Below are 20000 nucleotides of genomic sequence, written 5' to 3'. Positions count from 1 at the left end.
AGAATTTTCTTTCGTTAATTCAAATGAAGCTGAATGCAACAATCAGAACAAAAGACAAAAGATAAAAAAGGGAAGCTGTAAGAATCAGTCAATTTATACGTGACAATTATTGCATGCAACTTATCTACCTACATCAAACAATCACCCTCCTTTCCTTCTGTATCCAATAACCTTTTGACTTCCATAGATCTTTCCTAATGTCAATAAGATGGGCTAATCGTACATAAATCTTAAGAGAGAGAGAGAGAGAGAGGGTGTCCTTCGAAAACCCCCGGAGGCTTCGGCTGCTTGTTCGAAACGCCCTTTTCATTTTTATTCCTCTAAAATCATTCTTTTTTTTTCTACCCCCCACTTCCTTTCTTCACCCACTATCCACAGTGACCTCGCCTACCAACCACTTTCACAAACATATATAATCTCTAATACAGTGTCCAGCCTCAGTTCCACGCTCGGCTTCACCAGAATAAGGCTCTCTCGCTCCTCATCTCTTTCGCTCCCAACATTCGCAATGAAACTCCAGGTAAGTAGAGACACCCTTAAAGTAGACGCCGCCCACTGCTACGGTATACATCATAAGGTACCATTTTGTTATATCTACGATCTTTTTGTTTCATACATGTCTGGTGTAGGGTGGAATCAAAAGCTTTTCGTCTCATCAACTCCTCTCCTCTGACTAACTGTCTTCAGCCTCTTTCTCACCGCCGAAATGTTGCATCTCTTTCTTTCTTTTATCGCTATTTTCATGCTAACTGTTCTACTGATCTTGCTAACTGCATGCCTCCCGTCCTCCTGCGGCCTCGCTGCACAAGGCTTTCTTCTTCCTCTCATCCCTATTCTGTCCAACTCTCTAACGCAAGACCAGTACTCTGAATCATTCATATCTTTCCTCTCTGCATCTGTATTTCCGACTTCCTACGACTTGTCTTCTTTTAAGAGGGAGGTATCGAGGCATTTGCTCCCTAATTTTGGCTGACGCTTTTCCTCTTTGTAGAGAGCCAGCACACAAGTGGGCCTTTTTTTTATTTCTTATTTTCCCCTTGGCTGGCCCTCTTCCCTATATAAAAAACAAAAACTGATAAGACTTTCCATGAACACAGTGTAACAAATAACATGAATTAGACTGAACTGACTTGATACCATCACGTTAGCCATATGAGATCAATGATAGTATACTTCCATCAGTAATATGTGATGTGTAAACACACACACACACACACACACACACACACACACACACACACACACACACGGCCCGGTGGCTCAGTGGTTAGAGCGCTGGCTTCACAAGCCAGAGGACCGGGGTTCGATTCCCCGGCCGGGTGGAGATATTTGGGTGTGTCTCCTTTCACGTGTAGTCCCTGTTCACCTAGCAGTGAGTAGGTACGGGATGTAAATCGAGGAGTTGTGACCTTGTTGTCCCGGTGTGTGGTGTGTGCCTGGTCTCAGGCCTATCCGAAGATCGGAAAAAATGAGCTCTGAGCTCGTTCCGTAGGGTAACGTCTGGCCGTCTCGTCAGAGACTGCAGCAGATCAAACAGTGAATTACACACACACACACACACACACACACACACACACACACACACACACGGCCCGGTAGCTCAGTGGTTAGAGCGCTAGCTTCACAAGCTAGAGGACCGGGGTTCGATTCCCCGGCCGGGTGGAGATATTTGGGTGTGTCTCCTTTCACGTGTAGCCCCTGTTCACCTAGCAGTGAGTAGGTACGGGATGTAAATCGAGGAGTTGAGACCTTGTTGTCCCGGTGTGTGGTGTGTGCCTGGTCTCAGGCCTATCCGAAGATCGGAAACAATGAGCTCTGAGCTCGTTCCGTAGGGTAACGTCTGGCTGTCTCGTCAGAGACTGCAGCAGATCAAACAGTGAATTACACACACACACACACAATAACGTCCTACTCTCTACAGGTATTCATGGTCCTCGTGGGTTTGGTTGGCGTTACCTTGGCTTACCCATCACGCCCCAGGCCTACTTCTGTCTCTGCAAAAGATCTGGACGAGGAACAACTAAGGGAAACCGTCAACCTCATCGAGAAGTTCATTCCGCCGATCTTCCAGGCCATTAATGATGACAACGGTGACATTACCAGCCGGCTACACAAGATCGTGGACTCCTCCTTGCTGCTGAGTCGCGAAGCCCTCAAGGTGAAGGACCCCTCGGAAAAGAACCAAGAGGAGCTGGAGGAGGTGCAGGCTGCTAGGGAGACCATGCCACTCATCCTGGACATCATGAGGGCCACCTTCAAAACACATAGCCCTGACAACAACCCCAGTGGCAATTTTGACTTTGACATTCCAAGCCAGTAAAAACCCACAGGCAGAAAAGGAATGAGCGAACAAAGTACAGCTTCACCAAAAACATACAACCATAGAAAAATTATGTTACATATTCGTCCAAACAAACAACTGCCAATAGAAGCAAAATCCAGTGCTATACATCTCCTCGCTCTCTCTTAAGTCTATTTTCTATCTTTTCGCCACTGCCGGACCTTCTTTTAGTTATAAGGATTTCCACTCAAACTATACAATATTGTAAAACCTCGCGATAGTAAATTTACATTTCCCAACATCCTTTGTTTGAATGAGTGTATCCCCTCTCACTTCAATGTGGCAATACAAGAACTTCAGGAAATATGTGGTGTGGCATGGCATGGCATGGAATTCTCTGCATGAAACATGCTTTCATATTTCCACCTATAATTTTCATCCGTATTTCAGTTTAACCTTTATTCTTTTACAGGGGAACTCTTCACCTTAGCCTGCAAGAGAATCTGTAAGCTTCAATCTTCTATCTCAGGGAACACTTATCCCTTGTGTTCTTAATGCCAAAGTTCTATTCGGTGTTTTTGTGTTGAAAGAAAAACGAGACATCTCCGTAATGAATTAGAAGAAAATAAATGTTTCAGTGAGAGCGCTAATTCCATACAACATACTCAAGTAACTATCTTTACTTGGTCAGTCCACCAGTACACCAGACACACTCCCTCTCTCCTTCACCACACCTCTGGTCCGCCATTCAAAGCTCACCATCTGTCCAGTCTACGTGAAGGTGTGGGTGATTACTTTACAAGTTTACATCATCCTTATATCTCCCTCACCTCTGCTCTTTCCTGAGCTGCATGTTTGTGTTATTCAATGGACAATGGACTGCCGCTTCTCTTGTATTAACACTTCTTTAAAAATGTAGTATATTAAGCATAATAAAATGTTTCAAATGTGTTATTCAAGGGACTCACCTGCACATGACTCCTTCAGTCTCCAGTGCGCCACAAGATCAGACAGTGAAATTACATTGTCACAATCAATTCTGCAAGAAGCTATCAAGACTACACACGGCAGTCTCAACATGAAATATACAAATCATTAATTTATCATTTTCATCTACAAACTAATTTAATCTTCTTCTACAGCTTCGTGATCACTCAGTACTAACAACTTAACCCATGAACGTATTCCATTAATTAACCAGTGAAATAAGATATTATACTAAACAGTAAGATGTGCACGGCAGTCTTAGCAGAGCTTCCTCCATGACTTGAACAACACCATATTTCTAGAATATTAAAGCTGGATTGTAAAGGTTTGTGGTGAAGGGGGAGACTGAAAAAAGGTGAGGGATAAAGTCTGTAGAAAGTGTCAGGGTATTCAGAAATGAGAAATAGACTCATTACACACATAAATACATAAATACAAACATATACATACATACAAACATACCAGATATATAGACTGGTATGATGAGCACTACCTTGTTAACGCGGAGTAATGTAATGTTCTACCGTATGATGTACTACGACCGTGGGTATTGTTTCGCCCCATGGGACGCCGCATTCAGTCGTTCCCAACGCAGCTTAGGGAATAGGCTCACGCTCTGCCTGGCAATCCGCTTGCCTTTTCTCTTTGACTGGTTCTCCTGTCCTGCAGAGCCAGTCTAGTTCTACAGTCTACAGTCTACTGTCTACAGTCACACTCCAGTGTCTAGACTGTAATTCTACATCATCAAGCTTGCTACAAGCTTCATCTAGCCGCTGCCGACTACAAGTCTTGCTCTGGCCACCGGCTACTTCTCAAGCCTCCACGGCTACTCGCTACCAAGTCTACCAAGCTTCAATACGCTTTGTATCTTACAATAAACACAGGGAAAGGCCCCGGTGTTTCTCTTCAACCATACCAGAACATATTGATGGTGCCAGCCCTCTCGCAATGTCATTCCCGAATAGAAACAAGAAAAAAGAGCCAAGAGACACGGTTTTAACATTTTTACTTTCGTTTTCAAGTTTTTCATTTCATTTTTTTTTTCTTCTTTTTTTTTTTTTTTGTCCTAGCCTATAGCGCCTGTAGTTAAGTTGAAGAGTATGGAAAGCGCTGTTTGCCTTCCACCCATATTACGGCCAATATCATCATCTTCGGTGTAACCACCTAGAACCTGGGTATCATGGAGGCATGTGGGTAACTTTAAACCACTCGACAAATGGCAGTTTCAAAGCGGTATGTGGTGGGATTCGAACCTACGCGTGGACGTTTGCCCAATCCCACGCTCACCACCTTATCCACCACGCTCAGAAAGAAAACAACCAAGGGAGATATGTCGGTTTTGTGTCCTTATCATCCTCTTCTGAAATATTTTGAGCTGTGACTATAGAAAAAAGGAATTGAAACAGAAAGAGAGTAAAGTAACCACGAGAGTTGGTATGGGTGTCATGATACTATTTAAAAACCACCTTCTGAAAGATTTCAAGCCACAAGCAGAAGTGGCGAGGACGTGATGAGAGTTGCTGAATTTACCAATAAGAGGAAGGAGAGAGTGAAGGTACTGGTTTAGCTTTGCATTAGTGAAGTGAATAGACTAATATATATATATATATATATATATATATATATATATATATATATATATATATATATATATATATATATATATATATATATATATATATATATATATATATATATATATACCTCGGTCCCCCTATAAACGTCTAATAGGTCGATGAACAAGGTCGTTCATAGTGAAATCGTTCGTAGTGAATAATGTATCCTATGGGAAAAAGGCTAATAGGTCGATCAGCTCTCTCCTAAACCTAACTTTCAGCCCTATTTTACTTGTTTTTCCGGGAAAAAATGGGGTTAAACATGGAATTCAGGGTTGGAGTAATTGTAATTGTAACTGAATTGAAATGTAATTAATTACATTAAAGTATGTAATTGTAATTGTAATTGGATGTAGAACTTAATGAAGTAATTGTAATTATAATTAATTACATTATAAAGTAATTGTAATTTAATTGTAATTGTGAAAAAAGTCAGTCATACTAAAATTCTGATAATCCTTGTTTTTTACTGCTATGGTAGCAAATATGTGAATACTGTATATGATTACTGGAAAGAAGCACACATGCGATGAGTCTATTGAAGAATCTTGCAAGAGATGTATTAGGGTGTACTGCTACATCAGCTCCATCTGGACGAGTTTTTAGCATTGCAGGAAACTATTTTACTGCAAACGGAGCTCAACTTGGGGTCTCTTCTTTCAGATCAATGATAATGATCACGTGTAACAGTGAACTGTTTAAAAAACTACCATCCAGTGCAACCGCTCAAATATAAGTTATCCTACCACCTGTAATTTTTCAAAAATGAAATAGCAATTTAGTTTTTACAAGCCTGTCAGTAGATTTGTTTTCATCCATGTATTCAAAACTACAAGAATTAAATCCTAAATCAGTCTTTTTTCCTATTTACATAGCTTGTTGCACTGCTGTTTATTTAAAGGAGAAAATACCTTTAATCACAGGAAATTCTTGATTTAGTTATATTGCAAAGTAGTGTTGTAATTTTTCAATAAATAACAACAGTACGATACTAATGTTTTTCTTTTCAACCAAAGCTTACTATTGGAAGCTAGGTAATCATAATTGTAATTATAATTGACAGTCTCTTGTAGTAATTGTAATTGTAACTGAAATTCACATGAGTAATTGTAATTATAATTGCAATTTAAAGTTTTAATAATGTAATTGTAATTGTAATTAAGATTTTGAATTGTAATTGCTCCAACCCTGCATGGAATACATTGCACACATAAAGAAAATGGTAATAAAGAGTAACTTTGCTGTTGTCACTTACCTTAATTCTAGGGGGATTTATGTACAGGGGAGAGTTCCGAGGCTTGTTGGGAGTCACTCACTGTCCTCACTTGATGAGGGATTAGTGACTCCTAGGGAACAAAGGCGCTGAAGGGGATTAGTGCTGTCGTTCTTCACATCCCTCATAAATCCTTCAAACTCCTCGTTACTAGGAAGTGACACGGCGAACACCAGAGGGTCCTGCCACAAGTTCAGGGTTAGGTTCAAGGTTAGGAGGAGGTTCATCAACTTCAACCTCAGGTTGGTCTTGTTGGGGTTGACGAATGTAGCGATCTATTAAAGTTTGCTTTCTTTCATTAATTTTTGCCACATGTGACTCTCGATAACTTCTGATAAGTTTTTCTAAGTCAAAGCAAAATTCGTCCCTTTTTAACTTAGAGCCTCAAGGTAGCCTCGTTTACGTCACCCCAAGCCTCAACAAGTGCATCCACCGCAGACAGTCATGAGGTCACAATGAGCATCGATGTCACGCGCGCTGTTCAAAGCGACGCGAACGCCGTTCATAGCGACGCGAACGCTGTTCATAGCGAGAACTCCTCGGATTTCCTTCACTTTCGGAAGCGATTCGTTCATAGTGAACGTGCTCGATTAAAACAAAAATTTTGGACTGAATATTTTTGGTCACTTGTTCATTGTGAGAATCGTTCATTGCAAACACGCTTATAGCGGGACCAAAATAAACAACGCCTCGGAGTCCCCCTCTGGGGAGGGGACCAAAAATGTCCCCAGGTCGGACACCTCTCCTGTTGAAGACCACAAATGCCTTGACACCTCCCTCAACTTTTTCTACATTAACTTTTGCAACATTCGCGGTCTTAGATCTAATTTTCAATCTGTGGAACACCACCTCTCCTCTACTAAACCTCATCTTCTTTTCCTCACCGATACACAGCAGTCTGAGGCAACAGACAGTAGACCCTTCTCTGTCCCCTCCTACTTTCTCTATTCTCATTTTCATTCTAAAGCTGGATGTTGCGTCTATGTGTGCAACGACCCAACTTGCTCTTGTGCCCACGCTCTTGAGTCTTCCGAATTTTCCACCATCTGGCTACTACTTAACAGTCACTCTCAAACTAAATTCATCTGTGCTGTTTATCTCTCCCCTAACTCTTGTGACTATAGTAGATTCCCGACGTCGGATATTATTGGGTTGCCATTGATCGCTGGCTGTTTTAATACGCGACTCGGTATACAGCCAGCCAGCTCGCAAGAGAGACACATTCTAAAATTCATATCATAATAAATCTTGAGGTATTGAGTCTTTGTACTGCAAAACATTAATTTCAAGTGTTTATCCTAACATTATCCATATGATCTGGTAATACACACTCTACAAAACTGTTATTATAAGCTTAATACTCACAGTTGCGGTTTCAATGCTCTCGCATTTTTTACTAGTCTCAACTACATATTTGGTTTGAAACATTTTTTCATATAGTTCAACAGAGAGCCCTGTTTCTCCTCTAAATATTACAAAGGAATACATTCTGTAATAATCTTGTTAGAGCAACATTTTTGCGGCCGAAGGCATATCAAACCGAAAAGACTAACTGAACTCAGAAACACCGAGTCCTCTCAAAACACCAAAACAACCTTGCGGCCCACGGTTGTTTGGAAGCTCGTGTGGAGTAGGGTGACCAGACGTCCACGGTTTCCGGGGACAGTCCCCGATTTCAGTGACCTGTCCCCGGCTACTGCTGTCCCCGGTTTTCTGTAACTGAAAGATCACTTGATGCGTTAAAAACTACTCCTTTTGATTATGATAATTATGTCCTTTTATCATTACTCTTTTAGAATGTCAAGAATAAGGAGATGGCCTTAGTTTCCGTGAAGACGGTGAAATGTATAGCGGACACATTTTAACACCTAATGGGTGTTCATGATCTCAGATATTTCATCAGATAGAGATTTTTTTTCTTTGCAACTTGGGTAAATAAGGCGAGAGAAACTTTTGATTGCTGGTTTAGAAATGGTATGGATAGTGTCTCCGTTTTGGTTTTTCCAGTGCAAAAACACTACATGTTTTTACCTCCCTGAACTGAAAATGTCCCCGGAATTTGTCTCAGAAATCTAGTCACCCTAGTGTGGAGTGTTCTTAGAGCTGGAACAGAATGCCAGTTTATACATGTGCTGTAGCTGACTGCAATTCTATATCAAAAAGAAAACCAAGGCATGAAAGGATAGACTGTGTTTCCCAGGAAGAAAGACGCGGCTCGAAGAAGATTATGGGAGACACGATGTAAACGAGGCCCGACGTGGAGAGCTACCAAGGACCATGCTATCTGCTCAAAGCACTTCATAGATTGATGCAAAGGACCGTCAGCATCGCATCCAGACCCTGAACTGTTTGCCTATAACCGGTGGGGAGCAGGTAGAAACCTGCTTGATGTTGTTTACATACGGAACGGACAATCTTTCACTGATGTCATACAAGGATTTTGAATCAAAACATCGTGTTTATTTGATATTCGTCACATTTTTTGGATTTGATTGCTAATTAATTAACTTGAACCAATGAAATGTGCTTGCTTACTGAAAATAATGTAATTCACTCAAGTGTCCCAAAACTGAGACCATGAACCAAGTATTTTTGGCTTTTGTGCTTGGTGAAGCTGATTAGAGATGTTCCTAATAATTTATTACTTAGTTTGATAGCACATATATGACGTAATATTTTTTTTTCCAGCATACCGAGTTGAATGTGCTAAATTAAGTTATCTGGCGAATCTGGCAGCTTTTCAGCACTTTCCAACGTCAGGAATTCTTCGACTACTTAACTTCTAAAGTGGAGCACATTCTGTACCTCTACCCTTTCGCTGAGATTTCCATTCTTGGAGATTTCAATGTTCACCACCAGCTTTAGCTTTCCTCTCCCATCACTGACCACCCTGGTGAACTAGCCTTCAACTTTGCTATCTTCCATGACCTAGAGCAACTGGTGCAACACCCTACTCGTATTCCTGACCGTCTTGGAGACACGCCCAACATTCTTGATCTCTTCCTCACCTCTAACCCTTCTGCTTATGCTGTCACCCTTTCATCTCCGTTGGGCTCCTCCGATCACAATCTCATTTCTGTATCTTGTCCTATTTTTCCAATCCCTCCGCAGGATCCCCCAAAGCGAAGGTGCCTCTGGCGTTTTGCCTCTGCCAGTTGGGGGGACCTGAGGAGGTATTATGCTGATTTTCCCTGGAATGATTATTGCTTCCGTGTCAGAGACCCATCTCTTTGTGCTGAACGCATAACAGAGGTGTTAGTATCTGGCATGGAGGCGTACATTCCTCATTCTTTTCTCAACCTAAACCTTCTAAACCTTGGTTTAACTCAGCCTGTTCTCGTGCTATACATGATAGAGAGGTTGCCCACAAAAGGTACTTGAGCCTTCCATCTCCTGAATCTCATGCACTTTATATCTCTGCCCGGAATCATGCCAAGTCTGTTCTTCAACTTGCCAAACACTCTTTCATAAATAGGAAATGTCAAAATCTTTCAAACTCAAACTCTCCTCGTGACTTCTGGCATCTAGCCAAAAACATCTCAAATAACTTCACTTCTTCATCTTTCCTCCTTTATTTCATCCTGATGGCACCACTGCCATCTCTTCTGTCTCTAAAGCTGAACTCTTTTCTCAAACCTTTGCTCACAACTCCACCTTGGACGATTCTGGGCTTGTCCTCCCTCTCCTCCTCCCTCTGACTATTTCATGTCTACAATCAAAATTCTTCGTAATGATGTTTTCCATGCCCTTGCTGGCCTAAACCCTCGGAAGGCTTATGGACCTGATGGGGTCCCTCCTATTGTTCTCAAAAACTGTGCTTCTGTGCTTGCACCTTGCCTGGCCAAACTCTTCCAACTTTGTCTATCGACTTCTACCTTTCCTTCCTGCTGGAAGTTCGCCTACATTCAGCCTGTTCCTAAAAGGGTGACCGTTCTAACCTCTCAAACTACCGTCCTATAGCTTTAATCTCTTGCTTGTCTAAAGTTTTTGAATCTATCCTGAATAGGAAGATTCTCAAACATCTGTCACTTCACAATCTTCTGTCTGATCGCCAGTATGGCTTCCGTCAAGGTCGCTCTACTGGTGATCTTCTGGCTTTCCTTACTGAGTCTTGGTCATCCTCTTTTAGAGATTTCGGTGAAACTTTTGCTGTTGCGTTAGACATATCAAAAGCTTTTGATAGAGTCTGGCATAAAGCTTTGATTTCAAAACTGCCCTCCTACGGCTTCTATCCTTCTCTCTGCAACTTTATCTCAAGTTTCCTTTCCGACCGCTCTATTGCTGCTGTGGTAGACGGCTACTGTTCTTCTCCTAAACCTATTAATAGTGGTGTTCCTCAGGGTTCTGTCCTGTCACCCACTCTCTTTCTATTATTCATTAATGACCTTCTTAACCAAACTTCTTGCCCTATCCACTCCTACGCTGATGATACCACCTACATCTTTCCACGTTCTTTCAGAGTCCAACCCTTCAGGAAATCAACAGATCACGCGGGGACGCCACGGAACGCCTGACTTCCGATCTTTCTAAGATTTCCGATTGGGGCAGAGAAAATCTAGTAGTTTTCAATGCCTCAAAACTCAATTCCTCCATCTATCAACTCGACACAACCTTCCAGACAACTATCCCTCTTCTTCAATGACACTCAACTGTCTCCTCTTCCACAATGAATATCCTCGGTCTGTCCTTTGCTCATAATCTTAACTGGAAACTTCACATCTCATCTCTTGCTAAAACAGCTTCTATGAAGTTAGGTGTTCTGAGGCGTCTCCGACAGTTTTTCTCGCCCTCCAACTGCTTACTCTGTATAAGGGCCTTATCCGTCCTTGTATATATATATATATATATATATATATATATATATATATATATATATATATATATATATATATATATATATATATATATATATATATGGTAAAACTACAGAACCACTGCTCCCCTCCCTTTCCTCTCCCCTTCTCCCTTCTCCCCCCCAACAAGCTTGGGGGACTGTGGGAAATAGGGTTTTTTTGGGGGGGGAGCCAAGAGGCGAGATATGGCGATCCAAAAAAATCTAAGAACAAAAACCTAACCTAACGTAGCCTAACCTAACCCTAACATAAACCTAACCTAACGTAACCTAACCTAGCCGGTGGGGGCGTGGCCCCCACGGACCCCCCCTACAACACTAACCTAACCCTAACATAAACCTAACCTAATGTGACCTAACCTAACCGGGGGTGCTGTGCCCCCCCAGAACCCCCTCCAACACTAACCTAACCCTAACATAAACCTAACCTACCCTATCCTTGCTTTTGGGCAGTTTCCCTCCCCCCACACCGGTTCTCTTATAGCTTCACACAATATGCCCTACCTCTACCAATACCCCTCCTCACAATACCTTAACGAAAGGATGAAGGTCCTGGCTGGTCCTCTTCTCGATTGTACACTGACTTGCATCGCAGGAGCGATGATTTCCCAGTTATCAAATTCGCAACCTTTACAACTAGTGTCACTGGTGGCCATGGCTGAACTGCTCACACAGATGTCTGTGCACCTGTCTGCCCTGCTGTGCCCCGCCTATGAATACATATAGCTAATTCCCATTGACGCAGCTCGTGCTGTTAATAGGTGGTGGCACGTCATTGGACAAAAGAACTATAGGCACAATAAGAATCCTATTCACCAGTTACCCACAAACCCCAGCTAGAAACAAATGCAAGTCAGTGTACTGCTCATTTCCGAGTGTGATGGAGCTCCGTGGCTCGCCGCAGCTTGCTAGACTTATAGAAAATTCACCGAACACACCACATTTGAAGGCTTGTGTACGACACACTAAGGCCGAGCACTCACCAAAACTCTCACTGATGTTAAACACGTTACATATACTACACTGTGCTATACGTATTATACAGATCGGCGTGGAGCAGTGATTCTAGAGAAGAACCATATATATATATATATATATATATATATATATATATATATATATATATATATATATATATATATATATATATATATATATATATATATATATGCATAGAAATAGTATGAGAAAGAAAACAAGTTTATAATAGTTTGTCTTAGAAGTATGGAGAGAACGTGTGTCAGGTACAATAGAACACATGGAATGTGTGCAATGGGTGACTGAGATGATCACTACATTATCAAGGTCAGAGGAGCATTGACAATAGATGAACGGTAGATTATTTCAGAAGAAGCAACACTGTAAGAAATTCAAAACACATAATGACTGACCTCGTGTTATTACATATTACACCAGAATAAAGTTGCCTCGTACATAATATCTTATCTTAATTAACTGACACATCATTTTTTTTTCACTATTATAATCAACGCACACTTTCATTTGTTTTTCTCATATAATCTTAGTTTTATTTATCTATCCATATTTTCTACATTTCTCATTAATTTTGTTTTTCATTTTACAAACAAAGGCGAGAGTGATCCAAAAAACTTGCCGAGGCTGTCCGACAACTGGAATGCGTAGTCGTTGAATAACATGGCTGCCCCAAGAAGGCAAACTTGGGAGATTTTTTTTTTTTTTTTTTATCTTCAGCTGTGTAACGTAAATTTTTTTGTGAGCAATATATTGACACTTTGCCCCCCCCGTGATATGGTGCGATTTCTGTCATCTTTAACAGATTGACTTATTTGATCATCAACCACATTTTTTCCTTCTTTTCATAAATCTTTTACCGTATTATCCATAAAGATATGGCTTGTCAAGAGCTTTGTCCTACCACTATTTTGATTCCATAATGTACATATATGTGCAAAAAAAAAAAACTACCCCTATTTTGATTCGATAATGTACATGTATGTATAGAAAGCAAACACAATAAAGCGTCTAGTGTTCAAGGTGTTTAAAACAAAGACCACAACGCTTCCGCAGTCAGTGCAAAGAGTACAAACCAAACCACATCAACTTCTCAATATAAGATATATCAGGGACAAGATATCTAATAACGAGGAGAACGTTCCTCCAACCCCTCTCTCTCTCTCTCTCTCTCTCTCTCTCTCTCTCTCTCTCTCTCTCTCTCTCTCTCTCTCTCTCTCTCTCTCTCTCTCTCTCTCTCTCTCTCTCTCTCTCTCTCTCTGTGTGTGTGTGTGTGTGTGTGTGTGTGTGTGTGAATGGCACTATGGCCTTCGGATTTTTTCCCCATCAAAGTGGGTTACAGAAGGGAGCGATTTAGATATATACGTGATGGCGCTGATTGACTCACCGATGTCTACATAAAAGTACAAAAAACATACCATGGCAAGGACAGGAAAGTGGAGACGAACCACATGCCAACTTCTGAATTCAAATTACTTTTTTAGGGTGCAAGATGTCACTTACTGGAAGGGATCGCACTAACCATGCAGTTATTGATGAACAAGGTGACCTGAAGTATACGTGCAGTACTGCAGGTAATGCCGTCACACACAAAAAAGAAAAGATCATACGCACAATCTGGTACTAACTGGAATCTCGTCACATTTATGCACTCTCAGGCAATATATTGAGAGCAGGCTTGCGGACACATTAGTTGATGTTTGCCAGTTGCTGAAGCAAGTCGCCCCCTCTCCTTCACTTCATATCACAATGAAACTTCAGGTGAGTCGCCACACCTCAACAAGAATCAGCTTTTAGTGGGCATGTACACTTCCTATAGCTCCCATCGCAGTGTGCACGTAACCTTATCAATCTTGGTTATTGTTACTTTATTGCAACGCTTACAATTGTGTCATCGGTTCTTAGATGTAAATAAAATCAATTATACCAGGAACCGGTCTCAACATATTCTTATATTGACAATGCTTTTTTGTGGACAAAAAATATCAAGATTCTCATTAACCACTAGTTGTGCCTATCTCTTCTAAACTAATATACTTAACAAACTCTATACTTTTTTTTCTAGAGGCAGTGTCATCAACAAGTAAGATATAATTTTTTTTAACAGTTCTCCTAATAACGACATACAAAACGTGTCCCTGGTTGTAACTTGTGATCTTTCTCCACATGTAGAGTAAAGATGTAACAAGTGTGACGTTGATTTTTCCAAGAAATTCTTGTCATCCACCTTTATCATATTTTGCTCTTTGCACTTTGTTTTATAATATCGTATATAATCCTTATGGTTTGCACTTTAGCAACAGATCTCACAAATAAAATCTATCTCAATAGACTGCATAATTCTATAGTCATTTAGTGAATAAATACATTTTTACCTGTGATAAAAGGTGCTCAACTCTCATACCGGCCTCTGCCAGACATTTCCCTATGACAACAGATTGACAGACTGAAGTCACGCCAATATCTTTCCTCACGCACCCCACTAGCCTCCGTCAGTGTGGTACTGGACCGCTAAGCACACTTTCCTTGTTATCAATCCGATTACAAGTGAAATAATCTAATCACAATTGACTATAGTATATTATTACCAATACTACATCATTACTTTGTAGTACTCCATACAATACAACGCAATCAACATGAAGCTCCATTTAACAATAAAAACAGTGAAACGAATGAAACATGATACGTACCATTTGTTCCACTAATAGTAAATCGAGTTAGTGCACTTTTCTGGCTAAGAAGTATACTCAGAATGCATGGGTGATAGATATCAAGGTTTTCAGCATACATGATGCTTGAATATGTAATCGACTCGTATGGTAATGGCAATAAAGGATATCATCAACCAATCAAGCCATAGTAAGGTAAAAATAGACCAAATATATGATTATTGTCTTTATGTATAGTAACGCCTTCCTATATACTCTTATAAACATCCCAACTACCTCTCCTCTTCTCAGATCACTGTGCTGCTAGTGAGCATGGCTGGCCTAGCTTTCGCTGCGCCGTCAGGAGCAGCGACGGGCGCCTTCAGTTTTCCCTCCTCAGCTACTGAGATAGACAATGACGCGCTGAGAAAACTCACGGTAGTCATTGAACAATTCCTGCCACCGCTCATCAAAGCCATCAGTGATAACAATGGTGATATCGTGACTCGCATCAACAAGGTCGTGGATTCCTCTCTGGCGCTGGGACGCGAGACGGTGTTGGTGCAGAACCCAGACCCTAATCAAGAGATCCTGAAGGAGATCGACGCTGCTAGGGAGAGTACGCCGCTCATCATGCAGGTGGTGCGCTCCATGCAAAGGGTCATACAGAATGCTGGCAATAACTTTGATTCCACTGACTTGACTCCCTTTAACCAATAATAAACACAGCCACACGCACAGTTAAACACTCATTAACACTGTTAGTCATAAGAAATGTTAATTCATTATTGAAGTAACGTTAGCCTATGCTCCTCAGGACTGACTGCTTCTGGTACGTTGTACCTTTTAAACAATAGCGACCTACACAATGAACTGCATTCATCTCAACCTATAGCTTAAATCACATTTTCACGGAATCAAGCACTTATAACACTTTTAAGTTACTTAATTCCGACGTTAAGAACTAAGAACATGTTTGTAAAAAGTTATCAATAAATTTTGTGAGTCCGAACCACCCTATCAAATCAACCTTTCATTCAGTTTTTACCTCGCCTGTTAAATATATAGCCACAATAATCTTAATTAGTCTTATTTTTTGTTTTATATTCAAGTATGTGTGTGTGTGTGTGTGTGTCTGTGTAATTCACCTCACCTCGGTCGCCTGCTGGTCACCCAGCCAGTCTTCCCCATTACGGAGCGAGCTCAGAGCTCATAGACAGATCTTCGGGTAGGACTGAGACCACAACACACTCCACACACTGGGAAAGCGAGGCCACAACCTCTCGAGTTACATCCCGTACCTATTTACTGCTAGGTGAACAGGGGCCACACATTAAGAGGCTTGCCCATTTGCCTCGCCGCTTACCGGGACTCGAACCCGGGCTTCTCGATTGTGAGTCGAGCGTGCTAACCACTACACTACGCGGTGTGTGTGTGTGTGTGTGTGTGTGTGTGTGTGTGTGTGTGTGTGTGTGTGTGTGTGACAAGGTTGCCACAAACACCAGAACCCTTTTATCCTCTCCGTCCAGAAATGTAACGTAAATGTCAGGCAGATAGGTGCGCTTGCAAGACACATATTGTTTATGTATTGGGAACAGTAATCAGGCACATGTTCTCTCTGACCTTTTCACTGCATTCTACATCTGCAATGGCCTATCTCCTGCTACCAAAGTATATTGTTATACGTCAACACATCAGTGAACGCTGGAAGACCATGAGTTGCTCCCCTCCATAACAGGCTGAGGTTCTGCTTGCCTCTTGATCAACGGTGTCCTGATTCAACACTGAGGCGTTGAGAGGCTGGCACGGATATTATGTTGGTTTCAAATTATTTCACGATACACTTTTGACTGTCCATCTGCCGCTCTGATACGGTAGAGCCAAGATTATGCAAACTACCAATCTATCTTAAGTTTACGAGCATGTAGCACCCCAAACTTACGACATTGCGGGCAAAAGAGGTAGTATGGTATTCCCTAAAGCCAGGCTGGTAAATAATCATGTTTCATCTTGACCAGAGGCCTTTTGTCGAGTTTAAACGCAAATCTTTCGACTTTCCAGCGGGGGACAAAGGTGCGTAGTTATGATAAAGCAGCGTCATTACAAAAGTTGCCCCAGTGTACCAATGAGGGAAATGCGATCATGTCTCCACCAGGAATGATGCATATGATACATCTAAATATATTGCGAGGGGAAGACGTTTGCCGAACGCTCGTAATTCCTTGACATAAATCCCTGAAGGAATATGGTCGTGCTTCAGCTCCGTGGAGGCAAAGAAATGGCGTCTTACTATCACCCAATCTGCACATGTACCCTTTACTATGAGACGTAAAATATGGATATCACTTTCCTTATTCCTCCAAAAGTCTTAACTCTAAAGTCAAACTGCCGCCTCCTCATCCTGATAAAAGACCAGATGACGTGACACAAAATTGCAACACTCAGGTTGCACATGTAACCTTTACTCAGAGATGTAAACTGTAGATATCACTGATGTATACACGGAGCGGGAAAGGGATGTGTGCCTTTTGAAATGTGTCTCTCCAGTATATCCATCAACATCAAAGTCTATCTCGTATTTATGTACCAATTAATTTATCTATTTATCTGTCTGTCTATCAATGTATTTATTTATCTGTCTCTTTAGCCATCAGTCAATCCGTTTCTCAATACATCAACAGAGTCAAAGTCTGTCCTCCCCGTGACCTCAGAAGGCTGGCCGCTAGCTCCCTTACCTGCTGTAATGGATTTTAGATACTGCACGACATAGCAGGGCCAGCGCCTGTCGTCTGGTCCTTAAGCCATTGATTTGCTACTCCCGCACACCCCTAAAGTAGTCTAAGAGAATGGCAGGGAGTGGGAGCTGTATCGGGTGCACGGAGGGAAGGCGTGCCAGCTGACTGATTCACTGAGTTCATTCCTTCCAACGTGTGGCAATGTAAGAGAACTCGAAGTCTGAGGTTGTGTGTGCGCCTTTGCTTCATTATGGTAAGCAGTTTGGAATATTAGCAAGGGAAGAGGTTAGAATGATTGTATGTTGACTTTCCATGGAAGATAAGTAAGATAAAATAATGAGAGAGAGAGAGAGAGAGAGAGAGAGAGAGAGAGAGAGAGAGAGAGAGAGAGAGAGAGAGAGAGAGAGAGAGAGAGAGAGAGAGAGAGAGAGAGAGAGAGAGAGAGAGAGAGAGAGAGAGAGAGAGAGAGAGAGAGAGAGAGAGAGAGAGAGAGAGAGAGAGAGAGAGAGAGAGAGAAGCAGAGATTAATAAGGATAAAAGGACTGATAGATAGATCGATGTATATGAATCAATAGAAATTTATCACTTTATTTTGTAACACGTTCTTTTTAATACACAATATACTGATGACGATCTATATATTTGTCTATCTATTTATCTATTCATCTATCTATCTATCTATCTATCTATCTGTCTGTCAAATGGAAAATAATCTTCAAGCAGTATAGAGGCCAGAATATTTCTTTCCAATGTGCGAGTAAGTCATGAAGCGAGCTGTGATAAGGTGACACGGACAGGTAAGGTCATGGTATGCTGACCCACAAACTTCACACGCTGCCAATGAATGAATGAGTCCTAAATCACCAAAGCCTACCAAATACCGCCTCTTGATCCCAATACTCCGTGCGCACATTCTAAACATTCCATTTCACGAACACCTCCGACCATTGCGGTGCATCTGAAGCGTCAGCACCAGCTATACTCAGGTGAATACACTCCCAAAAATGTCCAGTATTGCCTTGAAATAGTCTTGCTCCAGTAATAAAAAAAAAAAATACTCTGGCAATAAACACATGCACAACACACAGCAATACTCACCCAGTGCACTCCACACCACCTCCTCGTTCTCCTTAGACCACTGCACGGCGGCACCCCCAGGATGGTCGTAGCGGGCGCGGAGGTGGCGGCCCCCGGGGGCATTAGCAAGGATGATAAAGGTGCGTTGCTCCTCTAAGGGAGAGAGGCAGTCTTCCCGCGGCCCGAAGTTGGTCACGTTGATTCGCCTGGGTAAAGAAAAAGCTTCATTAAACACAAGTAACATTATTACGGTTCAAAGAAGTTATACTTTATATATATATATATATATATATATATATATATATATATATATATATATATATATATATATATATATATATATATATATATATATATATATACTAAAGGGTGGGGCGCGGTTACTTCCCGATTTGAGAATGAAATAAAAACCTGTTCACACTTCAGAATTCTTTATTCTTCTTTTATGCCTTTCACACAACATGGGAGATTTACTTTTACACTGTTTTAAAGACAAAATCTTTTAAATGTCCACCTCCATTGTCAATACACTGATTCAGACGATTTCGGAAGCTTTGGTCTACTCTCTCCAGTATGTTGAGCGGTATATTGGCTATTTCAGTTCGGATGGCGTTCTGTAGGTCTTCCAGGGTCTGTGGACGGTCGTTATAAACCAGGGATTTGAGATATCCCCACAGGAAATAATCACAGGGGGCTAAATCAGGTGAGCGCGCAGGCCAGTTTAAGTCTCCTCTCAGGGAAATCAGTCGGTTCGGAAAAGCTTCTCTCAGGAATCCCATTGAAATGCGTGCAGTGTGGGCACACACTGATTTAGCCCCCTGTGATTATTTCCTGTGGGGATATCTAAAATCCCTGGTTTATAACGACCGTCCACAGACCCTGGAAGACCTACAGAACGCCATCCCAACTGAAATAGCCAATATACCGCTCAACATGCTGGAGAGAGTAGACCAAAGCTTCCGAAATCGTCTGAATCAGTGTATTGATAATGGAGGTGGACATTTAAAAGATTTTGTCTTTAAAACAGTGTAAAAGTAAATCTCCCATGTTGTGTGAAAGGCATAAAAGAAGAATAAAGAATTCTGAAGTGTGAACAGGTTTTTATTTCATTCTCAAATCGGGAAGTAACCGCGCCCCACCCTAGTATATATATATATATATATATATATATATATATATATATATATATATATATATATATATATATATATATATATATATATATATATATATATATATATATATATATATATATATATATCAAGCAAGAGTTTTCTGTTTTGTTTTCTTTTTCTTTCGTTAAGTTAAGCCTTTAGTGACTGTCTGAAGTGGAAGTAAGGCGTGAATAAGGCGTGAATCTGAATTAACTGACCAAAGAAGAAGCAATTCGTTCAGTGGATGAAGTGGCGAAGCCAGTCACCGTCATTCAAGTGAGGAAACTTTGATATCTTGTGAACGACGCATCCCCAAGGGAAATATTTATCTGACATGCTTCTTCCATCCATCCTCCCTCACCATCCCAACCCCCTCCTCCT

General features: G+C 41.3%; 3 protein-coding genes across 4 annotated transcripts in view; 2 read left to right on the top strand and 1 right to left on the bottom strand.

The window, feature by feature from the left end:
* Positions 1-20000, bottom strand: part of LOC123504238 (von Willebrand factor D and EGF domain-containing protein-like) — a 303382-nt gene that overhangs the window by 171313 nt on the left and 112069 nt on the right. For both annotated transcript variants that reach the window (XM_045254612.1, XM_045254613.1), the window contains one exon: positions 18487-18671. In XM_045254612.1, coding sequence (XP_045110547.1) covers positions 18487-18671 — 185 coding nt within the window. The remainder of the gene's footprint in view (positions 1-18486; positions 18672-20000) is intronic.
* Positions 442-2582, top strand: LOC123504245. Its single transcript, XM_045254625.1, has 2 exons — positions 442-520; positions 1922-2582. The coding sequence occupies exons 1-2, from the start codon at positions 509-511 to the stop codon at positions 2318-2320; spliced, it is 411 nt and encodes a 136-aa protein (XP_045110560.1). The 5' UTR covers positions 442-508; the 3' UTR covers positions 2321-2582.
* LOC123504244 lies at positions 13693-15678 on the top strand. The gene is made up of 2 exons (XM_045254624.1): positions 13693-13763; positions 14966-15678. The coding sequence occupies exons 1-2, from the start codon at positions 13752-13754 to the stop codon at positions 15371-15373; spliced, it is 420 nt and encodes a 139-aa protein (XP_045110559.1). The 5' UTR covers positions 13693-13751; the 3' UTR covers positions 15374-15678.

This window comes from Portunus trituberculatus, chromosome 15 (genome assembly GCF_017591435.1).
Source record: "Portunus trituberculatus isolate SZX2019 chromosome 15, ASM1759143v1, whole genome shotgun sequence".
NCBI lineage: Eukaryota > Metazoa > Arthropoda > Malacostraca > Decapoda > Portunidae > Portunus > Portunus trituberculatus.
This window is presented reverse-complemented; position numbering and strand designations above follow the sequence as displayed.